The sequence below is a fragment of the Anas platyrhynchos genome, chromosome 21 (assembly GCF_047663525.1).
Source record: "Anas platyrhynchos isolate ZD024472 breed Pekin duck chromosome 21, IASCAAS_PekinDuck_T2T, whole genome shotgun sequence".
In the NCBI taxonomy this organism is placed as follows: domain Eukaryota; kingdom Metazoa; phylum Chordata; class Aves; order Anseriformes; family Anatidae; genus Anas; species Anas platyrhynchos.
This window is the reverse complement of record NC_092607.1, coordinates 13,670,316-13,696,709: the sequence shown is the minus strand read 5'-3', so window position 1 is coordinate 13,696,709 and position 26,394 is coordinate 13,670,316. Positions and strand designations below refer to the sequence as shown.

Sequence of the window (26,394 nt, the reverse complement as noted above, 5' to 3'; positions counted from 1 at the left end):
AAGTACAACTCTTCAAGTAATGTTCTGTAAATGTATTTTTAATACTTACTAAATCCTTAGATCTTTTTTAAGTTCTTGCACAGATTTTACTCAAGTTTTCTTATTCTGTATGTACCAAACTCGTAGAAGCATATAAAATGCCTTTGGCTTTGTATCAGGACAGTTCCAGACAATGCAGTGTTCTTCTTCAGTGCTTCCAAGATTATGTGTTTTCCCACATATTCCTTTCATTTTTTCTTCAGTGCTATCATATTGCACAGTTGAAGTGTATTAAGAAATGTCCATACCCTGTACTAAGCATCAGATCAGGTTACAACAACATGCGAATTCAGGCATTTTATCTTGCTGGACTCTGCCAGTTAATTACGATTGCATCACCTTCTTCCTGGTTTTTATTTTTCCTAAATGGGAATTATTTTGACATGGATGAGGATTTTTTGAAATCTGTTTATTAGATTAAAATGTTTATTAGAGAAGATCATGAAGGAAAATACTTTTGTCCCAACTGTACATGTAGGGTTTTCTATTACATTATTTTCATAGGAATTATTTTGCCTTATATTTCCACCTTAAAATCTTTTTTTTTTTTTTTTGGATACCACCATACTGATGTTACTTTTTGTTCAGCAAGTGCTAGTATCCAGCTATGTTGAATGGAATAGAAGGATCTAGCAACTTTGGTTCTTCATACCTTAGAGCGTAAGCCTTCCTTCTTTCTCAGAAATACCTTTTATGAAATAATTCTTTACTTACAAAATAATTCTTAAAAATACGAGCCTGCAATCTTCTTGGTGTCCAATCTTTGTTTTGTATTCATTATGTGTAGTATGTACCAACGTAATATATCAAAATTGCAATGTGTATTGATTCTTCCATTGAAATACAAAATAAATAGTTTAGAAGAGATGAGTAGAAATTGCAGATGTTTATGTTATTTGGTCTTCTGTTCATCTTCCAGTTTAGTTTCATCTGATTATTATGAATAGCTCTGTGAGGCTTAAAGACCTCTTTGGGGTACTGATAATGTAACTTACAAATATTCAGAAAAAAAACAGGACATGCTGTTAAATGTGCGGTCCTTAACAGAGAAACCTAGAAGGGAAGAGATATTGGAGTGGGACAAGAAAACAAGGGAGTAACAAAATCGCCAGGGAAAAAAATAAAATAAAAAAGTAAAACTTCTAACTGAACAGTCCACCTGAAAATTGACTGATAACTGCCGTGGCTTTTTAAAAATGCTCCTGGTTTAATACAAACTTAGAAAGGTGCCTTGAATGCTAGGCTCCTCTGCGTTGCGACCACCAGCATGATTCATTCACCAATACATTTCCTGACTCAAAGTCTGTGTTAGATGATACAGGCCATAAATCAAATATGTACACTTGCTAATTTGTTTCACTTTTCAGGTGATACTCAAACATATAAAAAGTGGTCATAGAAAAAGGTTGTGAAATGGCAAGTGATTGAAAGTAGAAATTCACTTAAAATTTGTTGCATTTTTAAATACAAAAACTTTCATACCAGCTGATGCTGTGTTTCCAATCTGCTAAGGTAGTCATTTCTGAGTACACTGTTGAAAGCTGCAGTAAATTACATACTTTACAAACAATCTACAGAGACTGGAAAAAATAGGGGTTTGTCTTCATCATACTTCTGTGGTCAGCCACTGCTAGACACAAGTTATAGTTGTCTAAGCCTGTTGGATTTATAAGTGATCTGATCGTTATCTCTATGATAATTAAGACATCAGCCATCACCACTAAGTAGCCGCTTCCATCCAGTAGTTTGTGTACAAAGAATTCTCAGCTGTTATTTCCAGATTGCGGTTTCTTTAAACCACGTCAAAAGATACCTGATTGAGCACAAGATTTCTGAAACAAAGAGGTTTATTTTGGATAAGGGAGCATGGTTTGAAGACCATGAGTGCATATAGAGCTCCATGTTTGTGATGTAACGTGTAATATGCTATGACCACTACCTGTCATCACTGGTTCTTCAAGGTTTTATGTTGGGAAGTTGCATTCATCAAAAGTTTAATAGCTTGTGTGTTTAGAAGAAATGTTGTGGTCTTTAAACAAGGATCAGATATAGTTGTGAAGCACTTTAAAACATGTGGCTTTGTCTCTAATTGTGCAGTTACTGTGCTTACTCATGAGTTGTGGGTGATAACATGATTATCATCTGCCTACTTGATCACATGCACATTTTGATGCTTGAAAAAAAAGAAAATTATCTGGCTGGTAATTGTCATATTACACAGATTTAAAGAGACTGTTTCCTAGACAACAGAATAGTTGTGTTGCATCCATGAACTGTACACCGTCTTGTATCTGCACCTAGGTGACACACCTGGTGGCAGCTGCTGCTCCCATTAATGACATGGACAAGATGGAGCTCTTTACATAGCCATAATCAAACTCCCTGAACTATGCAAGTCAAGGAAGTCACATAAATGTATGAAACAAAACCAAAACGACAAAATTCATGGTGCTAATGAGTCATACAGTCAATACCTTGATAGAAATGTTGAGTTTGTTTTTAAATGGAAACCAAATCATTCAGTAGCCAAAGGCCATTTAAGGCTATCCTATTTAGGATATCTGCTGCAAAATATAACTACAAGTACACCTGTATAACATGGCATATCAATTCACTATGACGATTCAAGTATGTTAAAATAAAACACGATAGACAGCAGGTAGAAGACCTAGCCTTAATGTAGCCACGATGCTAACAATGAGGCAATGAGATGGCCAGTTGTCATTATTTTATATACTATTTTATTATTATTATTTTTATACATTACTGTATATATTTTGCATATTCTCAGATGGGGGAGAAAGCTGATGGGAAAAATGGTTATTGACATTCAAATCACATAAACATTATCACAGCCTAGTTAGTGTAGACAGTGTTAGACAGCATCTTTCACAGGAGCAGTAGCTGCATCACATGCTTGGTAAGGAAGGTGTTTGGCAGTTTTATTTATGAGGCAACAGAACTCTGAAGTTGTGCAGGTTAAGGAAATTTATGGCAGAATAACATGAAAGCAATCTAAAGGGCTAATGTTTGTTCCAGGGCTAGATCATTTTACTAAATGCATATTTTTATATACCCTAACTTAAACTAAACGCTCTGAAGTAAAGATAATATTTGGTGTTTGGTGTTTGGGGAGGAGGTGGGGAAGCATCTGGGGGAATGGTGTTGGTGGTTTGTTTTTGTTGCCTGGGGAAGACATTAAATGCTAGGTAACAAAAACTCAATCTCTCCTCAATGTTTTTAGGTTCCTTAGCTAAAAAAGGGTGTGCTTTAGCAGGAGTATAGTGGTATCATCACTTAGCAGTTCATATTCTATGCTAGTATTTCACAGTCAGATGGTCACAAGTTTCTGAAGATCTTTATCACACTTTTTTTTTTCCTAAAAGTGTGAATGTAATAGTAAATGAATTTGCTTATTGATCCTGTGACATTTAGTCAGGATTGCCTGTAAATTTAAAAAGGAGTTCTCTGGGGTGTCTCTCCCTCTGTGGGTAGTAAGGGTGATCCAGGTTAGAGTCTGACGGAAGGTGCATCACCTTCTGTACATGCCTTTCATAGGTAGTTTCTGACAGCAAGTCTGCCTTTCAAAGCTTCTCCAAGAAAAGTCATTTATGTTTGCCTTTTCTATTCAAACTGCAGCCAGTCATTGATCAGCCACCTCTAGAATCATTGCACAATGCCCCTAGGTCAGCCAACCATGTCCTTATGGGTGACTGCAACCTGCCAGACATAATCTGGGAAATCCACTCAGCTGATACAAACAGGTCCAGGAGATTCCTAAAACATCTGGATGATAACTTCTTGGTACAGGTATTAAGGGAGCCGACTAGGAAGGTGCCCTCCGAGATTTGCTCCTTCTAAATGTTGGTCTGTTCCTTGAGATAACATCGATCCATTACTTGATAAGGATGGTCATCTCACAAACAGGGTCACAGGCAAAGCAGAGACGTTTAATGCCTTCTTCACCTCTGTCTTCAACACTGATGATGGGCTCCAGGACCCCCAGAGCCCCAAGTTGGAGGACCATGACTGCGGTAATGATAAACTCCCAGCCAACCCCGAACTTGTACAAGATTTGCTGCTTCCTCATGAGGGGAGTGGAGGGGCAGCCACTGATCTCTTCTCTCTGGTGGCAGTGACAGGATCCAAGGGAACAGCATGAAGCTGTGACAGGGGAAGGTCAAGCTGGGTGTTAGGAAAAGATTCTTCACCAAGAGGTTGATCAGGCACTGGAACAGGCTCCCCAGGGCAGTGGTCACAGCCTGTTGGCATTCAAGAAGTTTTGGACAAGGCTCTCAGACACATGGTTTGGTTTTTGGGTGGTCCTGTACGGAGCCAGGAGTTGGACTCTGTGATCCATGCAGGTTCCTTCCAACTTTGGATCCTCAGTGACTCTATGATTGCATGACTGTAAATGATAAGTTGATGAAGATCTGCAGCCTTGTGAGAGAAGGTTGTGCTGCTGTTCTGTTCATTTGTTGTCACTGTTACAGAAGACTGATTGACTCTCAACAAAATGTGACCAAACCACATCCACTATAATTGTCTGGTGTTGAAGTAATTTATGCAACCTAGTACATAATCATGATGTGTTAGTAATTTGACCACTTTATCAAGTAAATAGAAACACCAGTATGGAGGCATTCCCAGTTCAAATTCCCTCCTTCCCACAAATAAATCTCAGATGGCTTTCAAAAGATGCTATTTTAGAGCCTAGAAATGGTTTTTGGAACCAGACTGTTTTAAATGTGTCTGGAAGGAAAATAACGTCATTTTGAATCAGGAAATAGATGTACAATGGTATTGTTAAGAAACTTCATCCCCCTTTTTTCCCCTCCCTATATCACCAAGCTAGAGAACAGTGTCACTTTCTGACTTTGTAGAACAGTGCAAAGCTTTATACAATAGAAAAATAACACAGGTTAAGGAACTCCAGGAAGAATCCTTGTAGTACAAGTCCTTTCAGAAAACAAATCCTGAATCTGCATATAAGTCTGTGAAAAAAGACTTAGTTCCTTGTTTTTAGTTATAAGAAGGAAGTATATTTCCCCTTTTTATATTATAGAAAATAGAATATGGTCACCGACAATGAGTAATTCTTATTAAACGCTCTGCCTGTTCTGTCATCTTTTTTTCCCCAAAAGACAAGATGTGTCGTTATCATGTTGAGTTTTCATTTATATTTTTGACCTACTGGAAAAAAAAAGAGCCTGAATGTATCTTCCACTTTTGTTGACAGCAGGGAAATTCTGTCTAGATCACATTTTAAAATGGAATTAGGGGAACCATTTATTTCTGCAGAAAAATGTGCTTTGGATTTAGGGATGGGCAGCCCTTTGGGAGTGGTTGCTGCTGGGATGCAGAATCAGAGTGGGATCTTGCCCTCATTCACATGGCCGTGCTTAGAGATGTGGATGCTTTGAGGTGAGTTTGCTTGTAAGAAGGTAAATACAACCTCTTTCCCTCTGATGGACTAGCAGGTCTTCATGTGGAGAACCTCATGGAAATTTAGCTCCCTCTTGTGGTTTTTCCACACAGAATGTATGAATCGAGTCAACCTTAATTCTAAGTATAATATACCTGTTACTTTTCCCTGGCAGTTGATGTATTTACTGCTATTTCCTCTCTTCTTAGGGAATGATAGGCTAGTGATAATCTGTAAAATGATAATCTGTAAAATTTTGATTTACATTTCATATGCAATTTGACAGCCATTTTACCAGAACATGGGGAATTAGGGGAAAGGGATTTGTTGGCTATTTCTGTTGTTTGATTTTTCTTCAAATGAGGGAAGAAGAGCCCTAAATACTAGAGGATAAAAAGAAAAAGAAAAAAGAAAAAGATAAGACCCTCCTGTTTGACTGATAAAACATGGAAACAAATATATGCATTTGGTTGTCTTACTCAGATCTGTGTTTTATTTTAGGTTGAACTGAATTACATGATACTAACAAATACCACGCCATTGTTAGTGGATGAAGAACAAACGCACTTAGAAAACTGTTGAGTCTAGCTATTACCAAGCTATGATTCCAGCAGGCATTTTGGGGGGTACAGCAGGGCTAAATCAGCCCTGACCACTTGTTCTTACAGCCTCTCTGCCTCCTCTGCAATCCTGGAATGGCTTTCCTGTGATTTTCAGTTCCATTTATGGTTCACAGTGCAGAAAACAGGAATTCAGCTGTGTTGTTCCCTTGCAGCACTCATCCTGGCCATGAGAATTGTTCTGGAGCTAGGTAGCAGCTCAGGAATGGGACTGAGTGACCACAGGCAGGACCTGCTACAGCCAGCTTAAGCAGATTTAACAAACGTTGAGAGATCAGACGTAGAGACTGCAGTCTTACAGTACCACTACCTTGATTGAGGAAGGTACCTTCAAGGCAGTATAGAACTCAGTAGTCTTGAATGCTGTTTGCCTCACTCCTGTCCAGTTTGTATTCACTGGCTCCAGCTTGTATTTGACCCTGCCCTGGGTCAAATTCTGAGTCAGTTCTGACATGGAATTTGGGACAACATCAGCTTTGTAGAAGGAAGGTGAAAGGTTTTGGAGTGAAAAATGAGCTTGCTGAAGCAGTGGGAAGCAACTGTTAGGACTCAGCATCAGCAATGGAACTGCTAATGCCGTGCAGAGGAGAAAAAGAGAACGGTAAAGAATGATGGCTATTTGTATAGAAACACATTTCCAGTTTTTAAGAGGAAATATATTTATACCATCATTCCTCTGAAGAGAGAAGGAGATGGTTGCTTACCACTGAAACCTCTGAATGCTAACTTGTAGCATAGTTAGAGTTCTGTTCTGACCTAGGAAAGGCGTGCTGTGTAAACTCATTTGCAACTAGCATGGTGTTTGCAGGATGTAGTACACTGTGTAGTGGTGACATTTCCCCCTTTTCATACCAGTCAGAAATCTGGAAGGATCAAAATTGCTTGAACAAAACCCCTATTAAAATATGAGCAAGAACTAGAGGAACTGGTACTATACTACATAGAGATATCAGCGTGCTTCCTTTCTGAAAAGGAACTTTTATAAAAAATACAATTCAAGGTGAATTTTTATACATGCAGACATGTATAATGACTTGCAGGGGATTAATAGTCTGATTTCGGAAGCACAGAAAAGAGATCCTTGCTATCCAACAAAGCTTTTTAAGAAGTACACGCAGGCAAACAGCCAAATAGTACAGGCTCATATGCTGAATTGACTGCTGATGGTGAGTTTATAGATGGAGTATTTGTTAAGAATTGTATAATGAAAGTAATTTAATAAATATGTCTGGATAGGAAAGCATTGTTAATGTAAGTTTTCTGCCAGTACAACTGCCTGGCTGACAAAGGGAGTGGGAACTTGTTTTTCCAGCTCAAGAAAAGGGCAAGACCTTTGGATGGTTTTCATTAATACTGCATTAGAATGCCAATATTTCAAAAACATCAAAACTTTAGTTTGAGATCGAGGAACTGATTCAGTATTATTGTACTGTTAGCTATATTTCAGAATATGACAGGGGAAAAAATACTAACAAATACATTTTTCCTGAGTGTATGAAATAGTAAACTTGTCTCATCTGTAATTTGAAAAGCCTGAGAAATGTTGTGATACACGAAGCAGGTAAGCAAACAGAGCTCATCCTGCCTACTACAAGAGAGTGCAGCAGTTAAATATGGCTCACTGTATCAGTCATCAGCAATCTTACTGCGCTAAAATTTGGTTCTGGTAACCCATTAAGCATGCCGGTTTTGACCTGCATTCATTTCCTTTAGAAGTGCAGCTTGAAGCACTGCCATTATCACCAAAGCCTTCTTAGTTTTGTGATGTTTTGTACTGCAGAGTGGTCTAGTTGATCTCTGTGATTAGGGCTTTGAAGAAGTATGGGTTTTGTGGTATTTTTTTTAAGTGTGTCACAATATCTGTTTTGCAGAAAAGTGAAAAAGCCTGAGTGGGTATGACAATCTGGCTTTTTGTTACCCATTATGGAATGCATAAATTATCTGGTCCTAATGCTGGGGACTTGGTTTGTGAGATATTTCCTGATATTTATGCTTTTCAGTCAAAACAATGGATATTTTATGAGGCTATTTAGAGGGGACAACTCATATCACCCTGCCGGCAAACATGGGTGTGAAAATACGGAATCATAATGATTTGTCCTGCAAATCAGTTTATTGCAACATCAGAGTTCTTTCGTACACAATTCTAACAACAATTTCAAGTCTTTCTTAGTTATGCCAATGAGATTGCTCTTCCAAAATATACATGAAGCCTATAACCATAAGGCCCATCGGTTGCATTTAGCAGAGTGATAAGCAAACAGCCCTTGGAAGGTACATCTGAAACGAGTAATCTTTCCATGGATTTCCACAGATTTTTATATTCTTTTGTAGATGTCTGTTATGGTCCTTAGTGATCATCTTAGTAGTAGCAGTGACTGAAAAGATTTAACTGAAAGAATATGTTCTTTGCTTTCAATTACTAGACAAATACTGTCAACAGATGTGGGGGAAAGATATCAAACTTTGTAGTATTAAATTTTTGGACATTAAAAATGGACACAGCGTTCTCAAGATGCAACATCACCAATATAAAGAATTCTAAATGCCACTTCTCCCTTTGCAACTACAAGGAAGCATTTTCTTTATCTAGTATCTGGCTTTGTTGTTTATGATTTTATCATTCCTTTCAAAGGTCTGATTTATAAGTAGTTCAGCCATTTATATCACTCAAATGCAGAAACTTGAACAAAGAACTGTTAAGATGTAGCTCCTAATCTTCACCATATGTTGGCATGCTTCTTCGTTTTTGCTTTCTTCCAATAGTTAGCATTTCTTTCACAGAAAAAATGGTGAGAGGCTAATGGACAGAAGCCATACTGCCTATGAATCGCCTATGTTTTTATGTAAGAGTTACAAAATCTAGAAATAATTTTGTACGCTACGATAGATTGACAATGTTTAGGAATGGTCCCATGAGATGGAAGAGTCAGGAAAAACGAGACCGAGACAGGTCTCTCGTTTCTGGGAAATTTCTCTCTCAACGTTTTTCCAGGGAATCCATTACTGTGCCGTGACAAGTACGTGGAGCCACGCAGTGCCTGAGACGTGACCACGAGTCGATGCCCTGTGGCCTCCCTGTTCGGAAGCAGCACAACCTCCACACCACTCGAGGCACTTCCAACACCGTTACCTCAAGAACCGCCACCGAAAATTCTCGAAGTGCCACAAAACGCACGCGTGTGTTGCCATAACCGATTTATTGCTTTATTATCAAACACTTCGAGGACGTTTGGGAGCAGCAGGCCGGGGCAGTGACCCCAACCCCTCGGCCTCTGGCACAGGCGGCCCCGGGGCTGTTTCGTAACGGCGCAGCGCTCCCCGCCAGCGGCCTCACAGCGGGAGCTCGGCCTGTGCGGGGCAGTGCCGAGCGCTGTCAGCAGCTGGGTAACGTTTAGATTTGTTCGCGTCCCGCCTGGCCAGCGCAGCCGCCTCGTGAGAGGTGCCTCGGCGCCCTCTCGCGACAGCAGCCCGTGTCGCGACAGGCTGCACGCCGCCGCCTCGGAACGGCGCGACAGAGCGGAGGGGGATTTGCGGTGGGGAGGGCTCCTGCGAGCCGCGTTGGTGTTGGCCCGGCCCTGAATAAGCCGCACAACCGGGCGGACATTTTAATGTTTCACAGCGCGTTTAACGCCCGGCCGGCAGCGCTCCGCCCGCCCCTCCCCGCCCTTCTTCCCCTCACGGCCGGGCTGCGCCCAGCGCGCATGCGCAGCGGGGGGGTGGGGTGCGGAGCCCGGCGCCCTCCGCGCGACATTCAGGGGACACGCGGCCCTGCGTCACCGCCACCGCGCCGCGCGCGGCCATTGGAGGCCGGCGGGACCGGCCCGCAGTGCGCAGGCGCGGCGGGGCTGAGGGACGGGACCGGGACCGGGACCGGGGAGCGCGGCGGGGCCGGGACCGGGGCTGGGACCGGGGCTCGGCTCCCGCTGCCGCCATGAGGATTTGGACCTCGGAGCACGTCTTCGAGTAGGGCCGGGGGCTGCGGAGAGGGGGTGGGGAATGCGCTCGGGAGGCGCCGCTCCGCCGTGGCGGCAGCCGCCTCAAGGTCCTTTGGTGCCGGCCGGGGGTGGCGGCCCCGGAGCGGTGCTGAGCGATAACCCCAAGGGAGCGGTGTGTGGGGAGGGGAACGGCTCGGGGGGTGTTGGGGAACTGCTGAAATCCGATAAATTCGGGTCTTGTGGAGTTACATGGGAGGGACGCATTCCTGCCAAATTAGAAGCCTCAGGGTAATTACAGGAGGCAGGGGAATTCGGGAGTGCTGCTGAACCAGGGGTGCCAGATCTCTTGGATCTGTCCCTGTCCAGCCTAGGGAAGGATGTTTTGTAAGGTTAAGAATGGGAAACTAATCTGCCCTAAAAATACAAAGTGGTTGGTATGTTGTGTCCAGTTTAAACAGAAGTCCTGTTAAAAAAGCTAAGTGTACAACCTCGTGTCTTGGTTTTGTTTTGGCAGTCACCCCTGGGAAACAGTAACGACAGCTGCCATGCAGAAGTACCCAAACCCGATGAACCCCAGTGTGGTCGGAGTTGATGTCCTGGACAGACACGTAGACAAGAGCGGGAAGCTGCACAGCCACAGGCTGCTCAGTACAGAGTGGGGAATACCCTCCATTGTGAAATCGGTGGGTATTGTGGACGGATGTTGGGGGAAGCTTGTGAACCAGGTTGTTGTAATAGAAGTGCCTGATTTCATAATTCTCACTTTTTAAAAGTGTAAGAACTTAAGTGTCAGGAAGGCTCAATAGCAGTACGTGTATTGACTTCCAGGTAGTCAAAAACTGTCTAGACTGTAGATTGCTTCCAGTTAAAAAAAGAGATCCACTGTGACTTAATAGTTTTATTTAAATTAAACCCTAATTCTGTTGTCTCTGTGTCTGTTCAGTACCTTATGTATTTAGACGCACTAAAAAAGTTGCAGTTGCTTAGCATAATTATTTCCATGTATGTGTGCCTGTTTTCTAGCTCATTGGCACATGCAGAACGAAGACATACGTTCAGGAGCACTCTGTTGTTGACCCAGTGAAGAAAACAATGGAGCTTAAATCCAGTAATGTAAGTACTTTAGTTTTGTTTATACAACTTAAACAGATTCCAGGTTATAATAAATCCTTGTAAATATGAAAAGGATTGTCATCTTTAAAATTACTATAAAATTGCATTAGAACAATATAAGTAAAACCTTTTAGGTAATGTGTTTATAGCTGACCAGTTCTGTTTTTCAGAAGGGATCTCTTAGGTTTTTGGAACCTGTCAGCAGTGAAACATCTGAACATACAGATGAGCAAAATACCAGTAGTTTTCTTTGTTTGTAGGGTTTTGTTTTGTTTTTTAACTTTAAGTTCTTTGGTGTACAGTGCCACCATATCCTAATTGTATAACATTTTGCTTTATGTACTGCCACATCTTTTTGATTCGACGGTTAAAAGGTTCTTATAAACATGGTAGTTTGTGTCTTGTGAATGTTGGTAGCTCATAAGGGATCCAAAAGAATCTAAGGAAAGAGCACTAGATTGCTAAACACTTAACTTGGAGACTTATCTGTTCTCTTGTACACCTCTAATCCTAAGACTTGCAGGAAAAACATGTTTAAGACAGATAAAAGTATTAGTTTTGTATCTGCAGTTTTATTTACTATATTCCTGTAATGTTTTTACTAAGAGGTAGTCTTGTTTTATATTCTACAGATTTCATTTACAAATCTAGTGTCAGTAGATGAGAGGCTTGTCTACAAACCACACCCTCATGAACCAGACAAGTAAGTACCACTTGTTCTGATTGCCCTGAGGTAGTACAGACTGGTTTTGTATTTGTAAATTCCCATGGTCTTCAACAGATGATGCTGTGGGGTTTACATCGCTTCCAGTGGTATCTTGTCAAAAAAGAGAGAAAAACTGTCGATTTCTTTAGGCTATACTCGTATTGCTAGTGATAATTCTCAGGTATCTATATAAGGATTTTAAAGCAAGAGTTTTTCTTCCATAACTGTGGGAAATGCTAAAAACCTGTTGTTAAAAGGGATGTCATAATACCATAATTCTCAACATAACTTCACGCCAAATCTGCTGCTTCTACTCTATCTGCCTGCTGCTGAAGATAGAAGTAGTTGAGTGCCACAAATGTCCATCTAGACTTGGTGTGGACACTTGGTTTTTATTTTATGTGTTGAAGCCTATGCAGTTAAGCACTGAGGAAGTAGGTTGTGTTTATGGGGCAGGATGTTCTGTGTTACGTGACAAAGCTGATGAAGGAATGTGCTTGTTGGGGAGGAGTGAGAAGCCTTTAAGCAACGCAGTTTTAAACTACTTGGAAAAAATCATTTTCTGCTCTCTGTTTCAGAACCATTTTGACGCAAGAAGCAATAATATCTGTAAAAGGTGTCAGTCTCAGTAGTTACCTGGAAGGGTTAATGGCGAACACAATTTCTTCCAATGCTAATAAAGTAAGTATGACCTTTGCGTACAATGTGACCGCTAGGAAATGACAATGGGAATGCAAATACAAATCTCTGTTTTATGTTCTGGCTTTGTCAACAATCTTGGAAAGGGTGGGGGTAATTCTGCTGCCTTTACTGTAGATATGTGAATGCTGAGCTTATTGAACTTGCTCTTTTTTTCCTCTTATGAATATAGATAACAAATTCTTATTGGTAAGCACTCAATCATAATTGAAAAAACATTTCCATTCATTTAAACTGTGCTTTCACTCCGTTCCTGCACTCTTGATGCAATCTATTAGTTTTAGTGTTGAAACAGAATGTGCATCAAGGCATCTGAAGTAGTTATGTAGGAGCAATTAAGTAGTGTTTTAGTTGAGAGTTTATCCTTTGAGTTCAGCCACAAGAATAATAAAACACACAGTGGATAAAAAGCCACCTTGTGGTTCATAAGACAGCACTGCTGATAAAAGGAATTTTAAAGTGTAAAGCAGTACAATTCCTGCAGTACTCTGGTTATCGAAGGAAAAAAAAAAAACAGGCATGCAGTTCTGTAACTTTTGCTTCCTTTTTCAATTACTGTTTCTTAAGTAATTTTCAATAAGACAGGGTTTAATCTGTTTACTTAATTACCAAGACTTACCCTTTTTTTTTGTAACCTGTAGGGACGTGAAGCGTTGGAATGGGTAATAAATAGACTGAATGCTGAAATTGAGGAGTTCGCAGCTTCAGCAAGAGGAACGATGAGGAATTCAATGGCAGCAGCAGCATTTGTAGAGAAATGATAGTAAATATACTTGTATTACTAACAGGGTTTAACAATCCAAAGCTTCTCTCCAAACCTAAATACATGTATCCTTTGTTATTTAAAGGCATACCTGTGTATTAGGTATGTTTCAGATTTAATTTGGAGAAAAGCTAAATTCATACTAATGGGGCTGATATGCAAAATTTAATTAATATATTGGTTCAGCTGGACCGAACTTTGGTTGCAGATGGAAAAAATAATTTTGGAGTGTCGTTCCTGTATTTACATGAACACTAACTTAAAATGTTTTCAGATATGAAATAGCCTTGTTTAGAGATGAGGCTGAGTATGTCCAAGGAGACTGGCATGTTAGGTTGACTTCTGTGGAATTTTTATTTTTGTGTGACTTATGGACTACCTCTTTTGGGACCAAACCCAAAATTAAGTAGAATGGTTTGTTCCAGCATTGTTCTGTTTAAGTTTTGATAGTTGTATGATACAACTTGGTTTAACAGAAAGTTTATTACTTGAAGCTTGAAATACAAAAGAATGTAGAAAATATTTTTTGATATGCTTTTTAACTAGTTTGACTGGTTGAGCTAACATGGTACTCAAATTGTTTTTCAGTCAGTATAGCTAAAACATTCAAAGTGTCTCTTACCTACTAAGACCTAAATTCTGTTTTCAAGTATGACATTGATGAGCTAGACATGCAGTAACATAAGATTTTATCTTACATGTCTAGAATAACTATCTCAATTTCTAGAAGCCCGTTAAATAAATGGGTACAATAAGCATAGAGCCTTAAAAAAAGCTGCTGGGACTTCTGAGAATAGTAGGTTTTCAATTCAAAAGTTTGAAGAATCACATAGCGGACTAAAAAAACTTGGTGAAGCTGGCTAAAGAGAGACCTGAGCATAAGAGGAAGTAATAATAAGAATGTTAATGATATATTTATTAACTCAATCATGCTCTGAAAATAACCTGTTACACCAGCTGATTATTTTGTTGTCCTTTAAATTAAACATAATGTTCTAAATTCCAGGAGGTCCTCTACATTTTAAGCTAATTTGCTCACAAAAGAAGGCTCTTTAAATGAAAACCTTGAGAATAAAAGGTTTTCTACAGCTCGTGTTTGTTTCCTGGTACTAGCTATAAATTCTTCATACTGACTCCAGTGATTAGCTGTGGGAACTTAAAGGTCAAACCTTGACGTCCTTGCTTACGTAATGCACCAGTCTGCTGGTAGTCCTGTTGGCTTCAGCAGAGGCTGTGTCCCCCATCTGGCTCCTTCAGTGTGAAGGGATAATGGGAAAACACAGCCCCAAATCTGCTGATTGGGGGGTGGGGGGGAAGTATTTTGGTGCCAGAGACTTACCCTGGAATTTTGATTCTAAGCTTACAAGTAATCTCAAGACTCTCTTAGCCTTTACAAGCTGTAATGTCACCTGTTCCATCGATTTTATGTTGCATGCCATTTCTGTTGTATCAGAATTGCCTGTTCAACAGTATCTGCTATATAAAGAAACAGAGCTTATTTTAAGTTGGAAAGTTTGAAAAAACATTTGTGTAGGAAAAAACAGGTATGTACATATACCTTTTAAAAATTAACTATTCTAAATATTTTTCTAAAAAGAAATGGTTTAAGAATACCTTTATAAATTGAAATCATTCTGGTTTACCATGCTTTTACAGAAGATTATTACAAGTGAAATAGTGTTTCAACTTAAAAAGTGTATGTGAAACTGCTGCAAAATTGTACCATAACTTCTGATAAAAACGCAATGCTTGAAAGTGACTTTAAATGCTTATTTAGCCCTTATCACTTGGCATTTTAAAGTCAATTTTATGTTTTCCTAACTTCTCTGCACTAAGGACCTGCATAGTATGAATTCACAGTTTGTCCTTGCACTGAAAAAAACTTAACTATTTAATTTTTGCAAGCATTCAACAACTTCTTGAAAGATCATGATTTGCTTGGTTCCATTTTATTTATATGCCTGCATTCTCATTCTGTCAGGGAGTAGTATGGCTTTCTGTATGTGGCGCTTTTTTATTTTAAATAAAACTTTATCTGAGTTCTGGCTACTTTCTGAAGCATTCTGATTATTCATTTCTTTTAACTGCTAGGTTAGTAATCTAGAGTGAGGGGGGGTGAAGGTGAAGAAATAGTTTGGAGATAATAGTTTATTTTATTCAAATGCATATCCTAAAATGCACGTTTATAAGTGGTAATAATTTAAATCCATTTGCAGCTGCTGTGGTCTGTCTTGCTCAGATGTGCTATGACTGAATGCATCAATTCTGGAGCAAGTGTGACTTGAGCTCATGCAGAGAAGCCATGTGTTTGGGTGGTTAGAAGAAATGAGGGAGGTGGGAAGGAAAGGAGCTACACTTGAAGGGATAAGAACTAAAGGACAAGGAAGAAATAAAAAGGGGGGGGGGGGATGGGGTGAAGGAATATAATGCAAACAAATCAGTGGTGTGGTCTTCGGTGGATCCTTACCTCTTCCAGCTCGCCTAAATGGATTCATGTTTTACCTTATCTGCAGATGAAGGCTTTTAATTGGCAAAAATTCAAACTCACTTGTCTAACTTTTCTGAGAAAGAACAGAAGTGAGTAAGCTTTAGATCCAAAGCTCCATAGTCTGGAGAAGATTTAAGATGATTTTTGCATTGTTAAACATACTGTTTTCACTGCACACCTGGATTTTGAACCGAGTCATAAATCCCTAGCTTTCCTTGCTGTTCATTGTCTGAAATATTTTGGATGATTTTCTTGTGTTCGTGTGATACTTAATTACTCCAACACAACTGCTAAGCATTTCTGCCTGGAGGAGGGACAATACAAATCTGTAGCAACCAAGCATTCTTCTAAAGCAATTGTATTCACTGCAAATGCTATTACAGTTAACTTAAAACCAAAAGTTTGAATTGCAGTAGCTGAAAGTTTGAGGGCCTCGCGAGCTTAGTGCCATCTTTTGTTGAAACTTGCATCATCTGCTGGTTATTAATGTAAACAATGTTCTTATTGTCAGTAAATGAATGAATGTAGCTATTTGCCTACAGAAAGCTTCTGTTGAATAAAACTGCTTACCTAATTTGTATCTAAAAGTTGAAAGAAGGAACTGAAAACTACTTTTGTTCATGTTTGATATGAGAATTAGCTGTACCAGTGGTGAGATTTTGATGTTAATTTGGTAAATAATTTTTCTGTAAATTACCCTTTCCTTGTCCTTCATTTCTTGATTTAAACAGGCTTGGGATAGCTAAAGTAGCAGTATAGTGGATTCCTTTGTTTCATATTACTTGCAAGTAATACGAAGTACTTTAAAGGAAAACAAAAGGCTACTTTTACCTGATGAATATTTCTTCTTGCTAACAATGGGTGTCAGCACCTGTTCAGTCATACAGCAGTTAACAAACAATTGGTTTACATTTACAGAAAAAAAAAAAAAAAAGCTTTAACCGCCATTTCCTACAACATCACTATTTTGTCTGTTGTGGTCTGTATTTGCAGTTAAACTGTATAGTCTAATGTATTTCCAGTAAGTGTCATATACAGTAAACCTAAATACCCACTGTCTAGTCCGCTGGCATTGACAGATGCAGGGTTCAGAGGAAAGATCAGCATCCTGTTGAGGTGCAAGTTAATAGGTGAACTGACGAATGCTGATAAAGAGAACTTGTCTGAAAGCACTGAGTCATTATAGAATCATTTTCTCAGGGTGAAGGCTGGTCTATCACTTGCACAGGACCTGTTCTTTTTTTTCTCTGATAATTTGATAGCTTTACTTTACTTGTTGCCATAAAATTGAATTCTCTAAAGGTGAGCGTATGTGTTATAACTAAGCTGAACTAACTGCTTACCTTTAATGAAAGGAAATAGTCCTGTGTCTGCCTGCCTTTTTTTTTTTTTCTGGTTGTACTGTCCTATTTCTTCCTTTGCACTGAAGATAGCATTCTTCACACCCTTTGAGTCAAAAGCTATGAATACGAGAAGAGAGATGATGTTTATGTAGCCCACAATGAAGGGAGACAATGAAAGAGGAGTAAGCTATCACGTGGGCTGAAATTGTATTGCCTGCATTGTAATATGTACTGCAATAATTTCATATTGCATCTCCTAGAAAGAGTACTTGATACTGTCAAGATTAACTTTAATGTAGGAGTAGTTTGTTATTCGTCAGCTATCTGTGAATTTGCTGGGGGTGGGCCAAACTTTTCTGGATTTATTAGCGTTTCGTTTTTCAGCTCATCAATTCACATTGTAGTTTGTAAGACATCAGATAATGATTTGTAAAATTAGAGCTGTTCCAACGTTAATGTCTCACAAATGATAAATTTAGCTTTATTTCTAGTATTACAATGTATCTTACTATAACTAAAAACTATATTTTTGTAAAGCAGTTACATCCTTACATTAAATACTAAAAATCTATTATATTTCTCTTCAGACATACATACACTAAGAACTGCAATGCAAGGTGTTTTTTTGTTGTTGTTGTTGTTTTTTTTACATTCTTTTTCACCAGGAAGGTTTAACAGTTCTTTAATTAAAGTTTTAAAACACTGAACTAAAACAAAAAATAGTATCAGTTCCGTATTCATCATCAGCTAGAGAATTTAGAGAATTTGATGAAATAAAGTGACAGATGTAGTAAAAATTTTCCTAACCATCTACCCAATCCTTTTCCCAACAAATTATATGAAACAATTTTGCCCCTGCTGTGACCTTTCATATTCCTAGAACCTGTTCAACTTCATGGGGACCCTTTTAAAAAAAAAAAAAAAAGTTCTATAATATGGCCCAAATGTAGCAAGTAGCATTAACTTGGGTGAGTTCTTGTTAGTGTGCTTTTTCGTTTTTGTTTGTTTGTTTTGAGGGGGAATGTAAGTATTATTTACATGGGAGATAACTGCTTTGTTTTATCTGGATTTAATTGCATTTACATTCAAATTCTGTAGCACAACCTAGCAGATATATTGCAAAATTGGGAGTAAAAAAAGTACATATCAGATTCCATACTTCGTATTTATTCATAATCTATAGTTGTGTTGTATTCTGAATGATCTAGAAGCACTAGAAACATTGAACCTTCTTAGCCTGATGCTCTGTACAGTTTTATTTTCTCTTATTCCCCTCAGTTTTGAGGGACATTCAGCAAGCTACGCAATTTCCCCGCTGCTTCCAGGGGGGAGAGAGAGAGAGAAAAAAAAAAAAAAAAAAAAAAAAAAACAGGAAGAGAAATGGAAGGGGAGTGTTAAAGTGAGATGCAATAATGGATCCCAAGGATCCCTTACCTGTCAAAGAAACATAAGCACCTATGAGAATTAAAAACTTCAGAAAATGGATACCAGTCCTTGATTTCACCTAGATGTTTTTAGAAAAGTTATTCAATGTTATGCTCAACTGTGGACAGAATTTTTCATTATCAAGCTATTATAACAACATTAATAAAGCAACATAGCTGACATAAAAGGTTATTAAGCATATTGAAGTAGTAATGCACAAGATTCTTAAAACTTGAATGTACCTGAATTCTGCTCTGCAGATCCGGGATTCATCCAGAGAACATTTAATGCCAGATTTTGTAGAATGGACACCTAAGAACTTGACTCACACTGCAAAATAATTTTTATATTGAATCTAGGTGTCCGAAAGTTAAATGTCTTCATCTGCTTCATCAACTAACCTTTGAAATGTAGTCCTGTTAGGGAACAGCACAAAAGTGCAAATTTATCTTAAGATTCAAGATGGTTTTGGAGCATGTTTTCTGCTAGTGCTCTGTGCTTAGTGCTGTGCTAAGACAAAGAGGAGATTTAAAAGGAGATGACCTGTATTGTCATCAGCATGGATTGATTTCCAGTAGCTGTAGAGCAGATTAGGGTCATCAGCAGAGAGAACAGCAGAGCTTTAACAGCACGGCCCAATATGGCTTACACAAGCAGAGAAAGGAGATAAATCCACAGCTATCAAAGGTAGGAAGAACGATCGCTGATCAGTATATTTTATGCAATAGTAACCATAATTCCATGTTTCTCGATAGTGTTATTTCATAATATGCAATAACTGTGCCACTTAAAATTAAGGCAGAAAGAGCACAGCAAAGGAATAATGGAATTTATAGTCAGCTGGAAATCATGTTGATACTGGCTTTTCATTGTATTGCAATTTGCCTTAAGTATAATTCTGTTCTTCCCTGTACAATGCACTTCAAAAACTTTTAAGATCAAAGATAAAGTCATTCACAAAATCATACAGTTATTAAATAGTGAGGGATTTTTTTTAAGGAGTTAATTATTTTTATTGCTTTATTATGAATACAGGACAGCAAGCAAACCTGTAATCTCATCACAAACGTGCATGTTAAGAAAGTGTCGTTTGCTTTGCCTTTTCATCTACACATATGGTACTCTTAGAGTTACAAGCATAGTGCTTGAGCTCTAAAGTTACAGATACATTGTGAATTCAAAGTGTATTCAAGAACTATTTCAGGTCTCATCGTTGACATGTAAATAGCTTTTTTTAATCTGGTAATTTTTGTGTTGTGCTAAACCCCTCCAGTTTTAATATTTGCATAGTAAAACATTATTTCTGTCAGCTGTCTGTTTCTGTTAGCTTCAGTTTGTTCAGCAGACACCTGCTTCAGTTAAGAGGTGACCTCAGTGGGAGTTTCACCATGGTGATTATGTTAAATCCATTATACATGCATCTGGACATCAGTTGCATAATAACACGAGCAAAGCTTGGGTATATTCACCTGAGAAAATGCAGCCTCCTGTCATGTGTATCTTTCACTTTCTTGGTCTATAAAATACTTCTGTGATTAATCTCTGAAGAACTTTTTGTGTAATCCTGTGCCTATGCCTAGAAAGACAATGGCAGGATTCACCTACTCTGCTTTGCAGCACAGTCTTGAGAAGAGAGAAGGCAGCTGTAGATCAGTATCTATCTATGCATACAGTAATTAATGTACCTTTATAAACTGAAATATAAACTGTTGTTTCCTTTTTAATTCATCTGCCTTCTATCAGAACTTCTCTTTAGTTTTATTAATCAATTCAAACTAAACACAAACTGAAAAATACTGTTGTTATTGTAGCTCAGGTTTTATGTCCAGAGGTACAAGGGGGGTAGAAGAAGTAATAAAGTAAGAGTTCTCTTTACCTAAAAACCATGAAGAACTGATGTTGCTGAACTATGTATTTTTTAGTCACAGCATTGGTTTAGTTCACTGCTGGCTTCCAAAAAATAAATCCTGTACACGTGGAGAAAAATAATGATGCGTTTGCCATTTGGTTAGCATCTTCAGGAAGATCTACATTTTTGACTTAAATTTTATGAATCAGAAAGAAGTAATCCATCATACCTTTATAGCCAGAGGTCAGGTTTGACTTGAAGCTGCTGTGTGCATCTGTGCAGTTTTTTTTTTTAATTTCTCTGCATAACCAGTAAGCAGCGTGCTGTCTGAATATGCTATGACATCTGGAAAAGAGAAAAACATTTTAATTTCCATTACATTACATAACCATTATTTCATTTCAGACCTAAATATATAGATGGTAAAACCTAATTGGGCAGAGAGAGACATGCCAAGAAAAAATGTCTCCTACCACAGTTATTCTTCTGTATTTGTACTTCTGTACTGGTCTTCTGTGAAAGACTGATATTCTGAATAATTCTGCAAGCTCTTGTTACTAAAGTTCCCTGCACCAAAGCAGTATGCTTAGTTATTCTCAAACATGCTAGTATTTGGGTTTCAATATATCTTTTGAAGTTGTTTTGACATGTTACTGGAGATCTTCAGTTAAAAATACTTTTGATTTAAAACTGCTCACATTGTGAATTTATTTGGCTTTTCAGTTCCATCTCTGCCATCTACCTGGACCCACCTGGTCTCACTCTTTTGGCCTCCCTGGACCCCTCCAGTGTAAAGACTTCAGCCTCTTTGGAACGCTTTAAAATTCCCTTTTCAGATTCCTTGGATCTGTCCAGTCTGAGCTCTTCATCCTCTGTGGACTTTTCCAGCCTCACTTCATCTTCTCTGGACCTTTCAAGTCTCACATCTTCAGCTTCTTCCGACTTCTCCAGTACCTCTTCAATCTCCTTAGAGCTCTCCAGTGTCTCCTCTTCAGATTCCTGGGAGCGCTCCAGTTTCACCTCTTCAGTTTCACTGGACCTATTGAGTCTCACCTCATCAGGGTCTCTGGATGTTTCTGGTGACAGTTCTTCAATCTCCTTAGATCTCTCAAGTCTCACCTCAGTAGCCTCCCCAGATTTCTCCAGTCCTGCTTCTTCACCCTCTCTAGACCTCTCCAGTCTCACTTCTTCATCCTCCCTAGACGTCTCCAGTCCCACCTCCTCAGCTTCCTTGGATGTTTCCTGTGAAATCCCTCCAACCTCCACACATGTCTCAGAGCACATTTCCTCAACCTCTTCAGAATCACTAGATTTCACAGATTTTAACTATTTCACATTTAAGGGTTCCTCTGAGTTATCCTCATCGACTGCTGAGGATGTTTCTAACCTCATCTCTACACCATTTCTGGACGTCTCCAACCTCTCCATTCGGGACGCTTCTTCCCTCACTTCCTCAATTCCTCTGGACATTTCTAATCTCACATCTTTAGTTCCTACAGACCTATCCACTCTCACATTTCTGGATGTTGCTAATCGCACCACCTCAGCTTCTCTTGATCTCTGCATCTAATCAACCCCCTTATCATATCCTTTTTTTCTCTTTGCACACTCTGTACTTTTCCAAACTTTCCTCCTTTTGTATATTCTCTTTAAGTTCCCTTTCCTATGCCTCTGAAAGTTCTAATATGAAGGAAGATTCAGGCTTTACAGATACATTCTAGCATTTAAACAGAACTGAAAACAATCCTGTTTGAGCAAGCGTGAAAACAGTTTGTATAATTCTGTAATGGTGCCTTGTTTACAGATGTATAAATATTAATATATACTCTGGAATTTTTGTAGAGCAAGATTTCTATCACTAATGTAATTTTCACTCTGTCTCGGGATGGCACCTCTCCCAGAAATTTAACTTTTAATTCTTTTAATAACTTTTTATCTTTCAAGATCAACAAATAGCAAATACAGCTAAATGTGGGAATAGGTGCACCCAGGTTGTGTGTATCTCTATTACGGATTTAAATCTGAGTGCAGTGCACAGAATTGCAGAGGCATCACATGTTGGTATGGAGAGGGAAGATGTAGTAGAAAAAGAAAACGGATTAAAAAGAGGAGCAGATAAGAGAGGGGTGAGGAGAGAAACCTGCGAAGGTGGAGGGGCAGTAGAAGAACGTGTAGCTGGAACAAAGGTGTCCATATTTGTGGCCTGGGTAGCCCATGATTATCTTATTTATGATTAATATAATTAAACTTATTTATAACTATTTTACCTAAGAAATCATCAGATATTAACACTAAAACAGCATTTGAATATAAGATCTCTTTATATATACATAAAAGTAATGTAGTTACTTGTGGTGCATCAAGTATGTTGCACAGATAACAGAGATGGGCTTTAAAAAATCTTTGGTGCTTCCTTGTATCTTCCTCCTGTAGCTAGCTTTTTTGAAAACAAATATGGTTTCTTTGTTTTTCCAATGTATCACTCGCACCCTTTGTGTGTTAAAAGTGCTGCCTGCCGTAACAAATACTTTTTAATGGATTTAATTTTTACAAGTTGGAAAGCTTTGCTCCAATGTCACCCATGTCTCAGAATTAGGACATAAATGTCTTAAACAAAAAATAAATATGGAAATAAATGTATGCAATATGAAATATTTTCTGCCTCATTTATACTAGTTCTTTCTTTAAAATTAATTAGTAAAGACTGCAATACATGGGTTATAGAAATCAAGTCCAAATTCAGTGGAGGCAAAGTTGTTTAGCAATTATAAAAGTCACAAATTGTTTGTCTGTTGGTCCAGATGGAAGGAACTGGTGTAATAAAATGCCCACCTTCAAAATGTCATCACAACTGGCACTGTAGAGTCATCTTCAGTGATCTCAGTAGAGAGATCAAATAGGCAAAGTAAGGAGAGGAAATTTTTTCTGCCTTCCTACTATTTCCTCCTGGTTGCTGTGCCTACTAATTACATAGGGCAATCTTCTCTTACTGGCTTATAATATCCTGGAGACACTGTGGCTAATCTGGTGGCTAATTGTTCTCTTTGTTCTGGTGGCTCTATACTGTCACTATTAGGGTGTATAGCTTGTTAATTACAATGGCTCTGGACTAAGTAAGCTCTCCAATAAAGCTGAAAATTACTCTGTGCTTTAAAAATCATCACCATGTAGCGTTGTGAAATCTCGCAGTGATTTCCAGGTATCTGCACTTCAGCAGATACCAAAGCTGTCAGGAAGACACGAGGCCTCTGTGCGAAGAGGAACAAACAACCAAGGTCTTCTCAGGACCTCTGTGTTTTCCAGAGGATTCCGAAATACTTTGTGATGTGGTTTGGTTCGGGATGGAGAGAACAGAGAAGAGGTATGTGTGCTTAACTGCAAGGATTTAAAAATAATAATAATAATTCAAAATTTTCCTTAAAACCTTAAGAAGTAATTATTTAAATCAGTATTTGATTAGAACCATGTTGATTCCTTATGCAGCTTGAGTCTTCTTACAACTTTTTTCTTATTATATATGGAATTTGTCTGTTTTTGTTTTCCAGCAAGTAGTGACAAATGGATGGTAGTGAACTAGAAGCTACGCTGTTTCTTATGAATCTATTTAAAGGTTTAAATCTATTTAAATGTCAGGTGTATGCAATGCCTTACACAAGAACCCCATGCCATGGGGATCCGGTGTTCTAGGGGATAAAAGTGAACCTGGCAGAGCTTGGCCACACATGGCTTAACGCCCTAACTCGAGAATTTATAGATAACTATAACAATCATTGTCTGTGCGTGTTTATAAACCATTCCGATCCCTGCACTCGATCTGAGGCACTGACGAGGGCAATGCCCTCCCCTCCCCCCGCCCCTCACACCCCGCCTGAGCCCCCGCGAGACCCCTCGAGGAGAAAGGGCGGGAGGCGCGTGCCGCATGCAGCCCTCTCATTGGCCGCCGCCAGCGGCGAGCGACGGCGGCTAGATCGACCGCTCATTTCCCATTGGTCACCTTCCCTGAGGCAACTCGGAGGCTGATTGGGCAGCAGATAATTCTCGCCCGCTGATTGGCCGCAGGCTGGCAGGGCGGTCTTTCCCCTTCCGGCGGGCGCTGACCTTGCTGGTGGCGGAGCGGCGGGGGCAGCCATGGTGGCGTACTGGCGGCAGGCCGGCCTCAGGTAGCGGCGCGGCGCGGGGGGGGACCTCGGGGACCCTTCGGGGAACCCTCCCGGGAACCCTTCGGGGCCCCCCCGTGCCCGCTGGGCTCTCACCTCGCCTCTCTCCCTCTCGCCAGCTACATCCGCTACTCGCAGATCTGCGCCCAGGCCGTGCGGGCGGCCATGAAGCCGCAGTACAAGGCCGAGGCGGAGAGGGCGGCCATGGCCACCGTGAAGACCGTGAAGCCCAAGAAGGAGTGAGGTGGGCGCCGGACACGGCAGCGGGAGGTCAGCCCGGCCCTCGGGTGCGGAGCGGGCGGCGGCTGAGGGTCCCCGTGGTGCCTGTGGTGCTCGCGTCCTCATCTCCGGGGGGGTAGGGGGGAGTTCCCCGTCCCCCAGCGCAGCGAGCTGAGGCAGCTCCGTCAGGCTCTGGTTTGAATGATTTAGGTCCAAAGCTGTTACACGCTGCGGTAAAGCAGCTGTGTCCTTGTGAGAGCTGAGAGCTCTGAACGCCCTTGCTTTGCCAAGCCAGAGACAGTCTCACAGGTGACCACTTCTTCTGCTCCTTATGCTGAGTAGATAATAACCTTGGGTAAACCCTAATCTATGTAAGGGTCAGCTGGTGGCTGTGAGAGGTGGGTGCTGCTTGTACCTGCATTTGTGATGTTGCACACATTACGAGCAGATGAAATCTCTTCTGGACTCTGCCTCAAGCAGCAGTAGATAACGTCATTAGGAATGATTGCGTTGTCACTAGGGACTGTTATGTGCATAAGATAACAACCTGACCCAGTAAAGGTGATCTGTGTACCTTAACATTATCGTAACCACATTTGTAGAGACAATAACGTTGTGGAAATGGTTGAAATGTCTGTATAATGCTTGATCAGGATACTTGGTAAATGAAAACAAGACTGTCTTTAAAATAAACCTCTGAACCAAGACCTGCAGTAAATATGTTTGGCAAAAACCACGTGGAGACTTTTGTTTTGCATAAGAAATTGTTTGAAGCGTAATCAGGAGTTAGTGTATTTGACATCCTGAGAAAGTAGGTGGTGATACCATGAATGTAGGACAGCTTCTAGTTCTGAGATTAACTATTATTACCTTGTGTGAAATCTACCTTGTACGTGTTTTCTTATTCTTGAATCAAGTAACTTTTATTTTAAATCTCTCCTAGGAACTGATCTGTGGCGAATACTGTAACAGCAAACTGCAAGCTGTAGGCAAGCTGAAGACTGCAATACAATGTCATCATGTTAACTGTAAAACTTGCCTGTGTGTAAATCAGCACACTAATAAATATCACTTGTGGTTAAACAAATGAATGTGTGGCAACTGTTGTTCCTCTTGAAACAAAGTACTCCCTTTTGCAGAGACATATTGAGTTAAAAGAGGGTTTTCATCAAACTACCATTCAGCAGCAACAGGTGTTTAAATCAAATCTCTTGGTTTTCACACTGGTATCTCAGGTATATCAATGACAGAGATGTAGCCATTTAAAGCTTTTCTGCTTATTCCATTTCATGATTAATGAATATTTTGTGGAATTAATCGCTTAGAATGTATGTCAGCAGAGAACATAAGCGCGTAATTTCAAACCTGTAATCAAAAATACACCTGCCAGTTCTCTCCCATTGCTGGAAGTGGCATGCTGTTGTTTCTAAAGTTCTCCCACTGGGGTGTTCATCTTCCCAGTGTGCTCAGAACAAACTAATTCAGTGAAAATCATGAGGTCTAAGTTGAAGACAAAACTGCAAGTGGAATGCTTCTCTGGGGATTTGCGTGCATAATGTCCCACTGCATAGGAAGGAAGACAATATACTTACAGAATGGGCATAGGTGAA

General features: G+C 39.7%; 2 protein-coding genes and 2 long non-coding RNA genes across 8 annotated transcripts in view; 3 read left to right on the top strand and 1 right to left on the bottom strand.

The window, feature by feature from the left end:
* The window catches only part of LOC139999251 (uncharacterized), a 225,352-nt gene extending 215,482 nt beyond the window's left edge, over nucleotides 1-9,870 (top strand). The window contains exon 4 of the long non-coding RNA XR_011804594.1: nucleotides 9,080-9,870. This is a non-coding gene — a long non-coding RNA (uncharacterized lncRNA). The remainder of the gene's footprint in view (nucleotides 1-9,079) is intronic.
* A 14-nt stretch (nucleotides 9,871-9,884) lies between these two features.
* Nucleotides 9,885-15,352, top strand: PRELID3B (PRELI domain containing 3B). Its single transcript, XM_027472926.3, is given in 7 exon segments — nucleotides 9,885-10,050; nucleotides 10,537-10,705; nucleotides 11,046-11,135; nucleotides 11,768-11,838; nucleotides 12,420-12,522; nucleotides 13,182-13,248; nucleotides 13,251-15,352. Coding segments are annotated over 7 exon segments (687 nt in total). The 5' UTR covers nucleotides 9,885-10,018; the 3' UTR covers nucleotides 13,406-15,352.
* Nucleotides 15,353-16,010: 658 nt separating this feature from the next.
* Nucleotides 16,011-21,294, bottom strand: LOC139999250 (uncharacterized). Of its 3 annotated transcripts, none has more exons than XR_011804591.1 (3): nucleotides 21,161-21,294; nucleotides 18,802-20,753; nucleotides 16,011-17,251 (listed from the first exon to the last, which is right to left on the bottom strand). It is a non-coding gene; the product is annotated as an uncharacterized lncRNA (long non-coding RNA). The 3 variants fall into 3 exon arrangements; XR_011804593.1 differs by lacking the exon at nucleotides 16,011-17,251 and having other exon boundaries at nucleotides 18,291-18,975; nucleotides 20,029-20,753; XR_011804592.1 differs by lacking the exon at nucleotides 16,011-17,251 and having other exon boundaries at nucleotides 18,291-20,526; nucleotides 20,638-20,753.
* Nucleotides 21,295-24,410: 3,116 nt separating this feature from the next.
* ATP5F1E (ATP synthase F1 subunit epsilon) lies at nucleotides 24,411-25,871 on the top strand. 3 transcript variants are annotated; one of them, XM_013105176.5, is made up of 3 exons: nucleotides 24,411-24,568; nucleotides 24,685-24,809; nucleotides 25,728-25,871. In XM_013105176.5, the coding sequence occupies exons 1-2, from the start codon at nucleotides 24,537-24,539 to the stop codon at nucleotides 24,806-24,808; spliced, it is 156 nt and encodes a 51-aa protein (XP_012960630.1). In that variant the 5' UTR covers nucleotides 24,411-24,536; the 3' UTR covers nucleotide 24,809; nucleotides 25,728-25,871. The 3 variants fall into 3 exon arrangements, with proteins under 3 accessions (XP_012960630.1, XP_012960631.1, XP_027328728.1); XM_013105177.5 differs by having other exon boundaries at nucleotides 24,685-24,835; XM_027472927.3 differs by having other exon boundaries at nucleotides 24,685-24,852.
* Nucleotides 25,872-26,394: the final 523 nt, after the last annotated feature.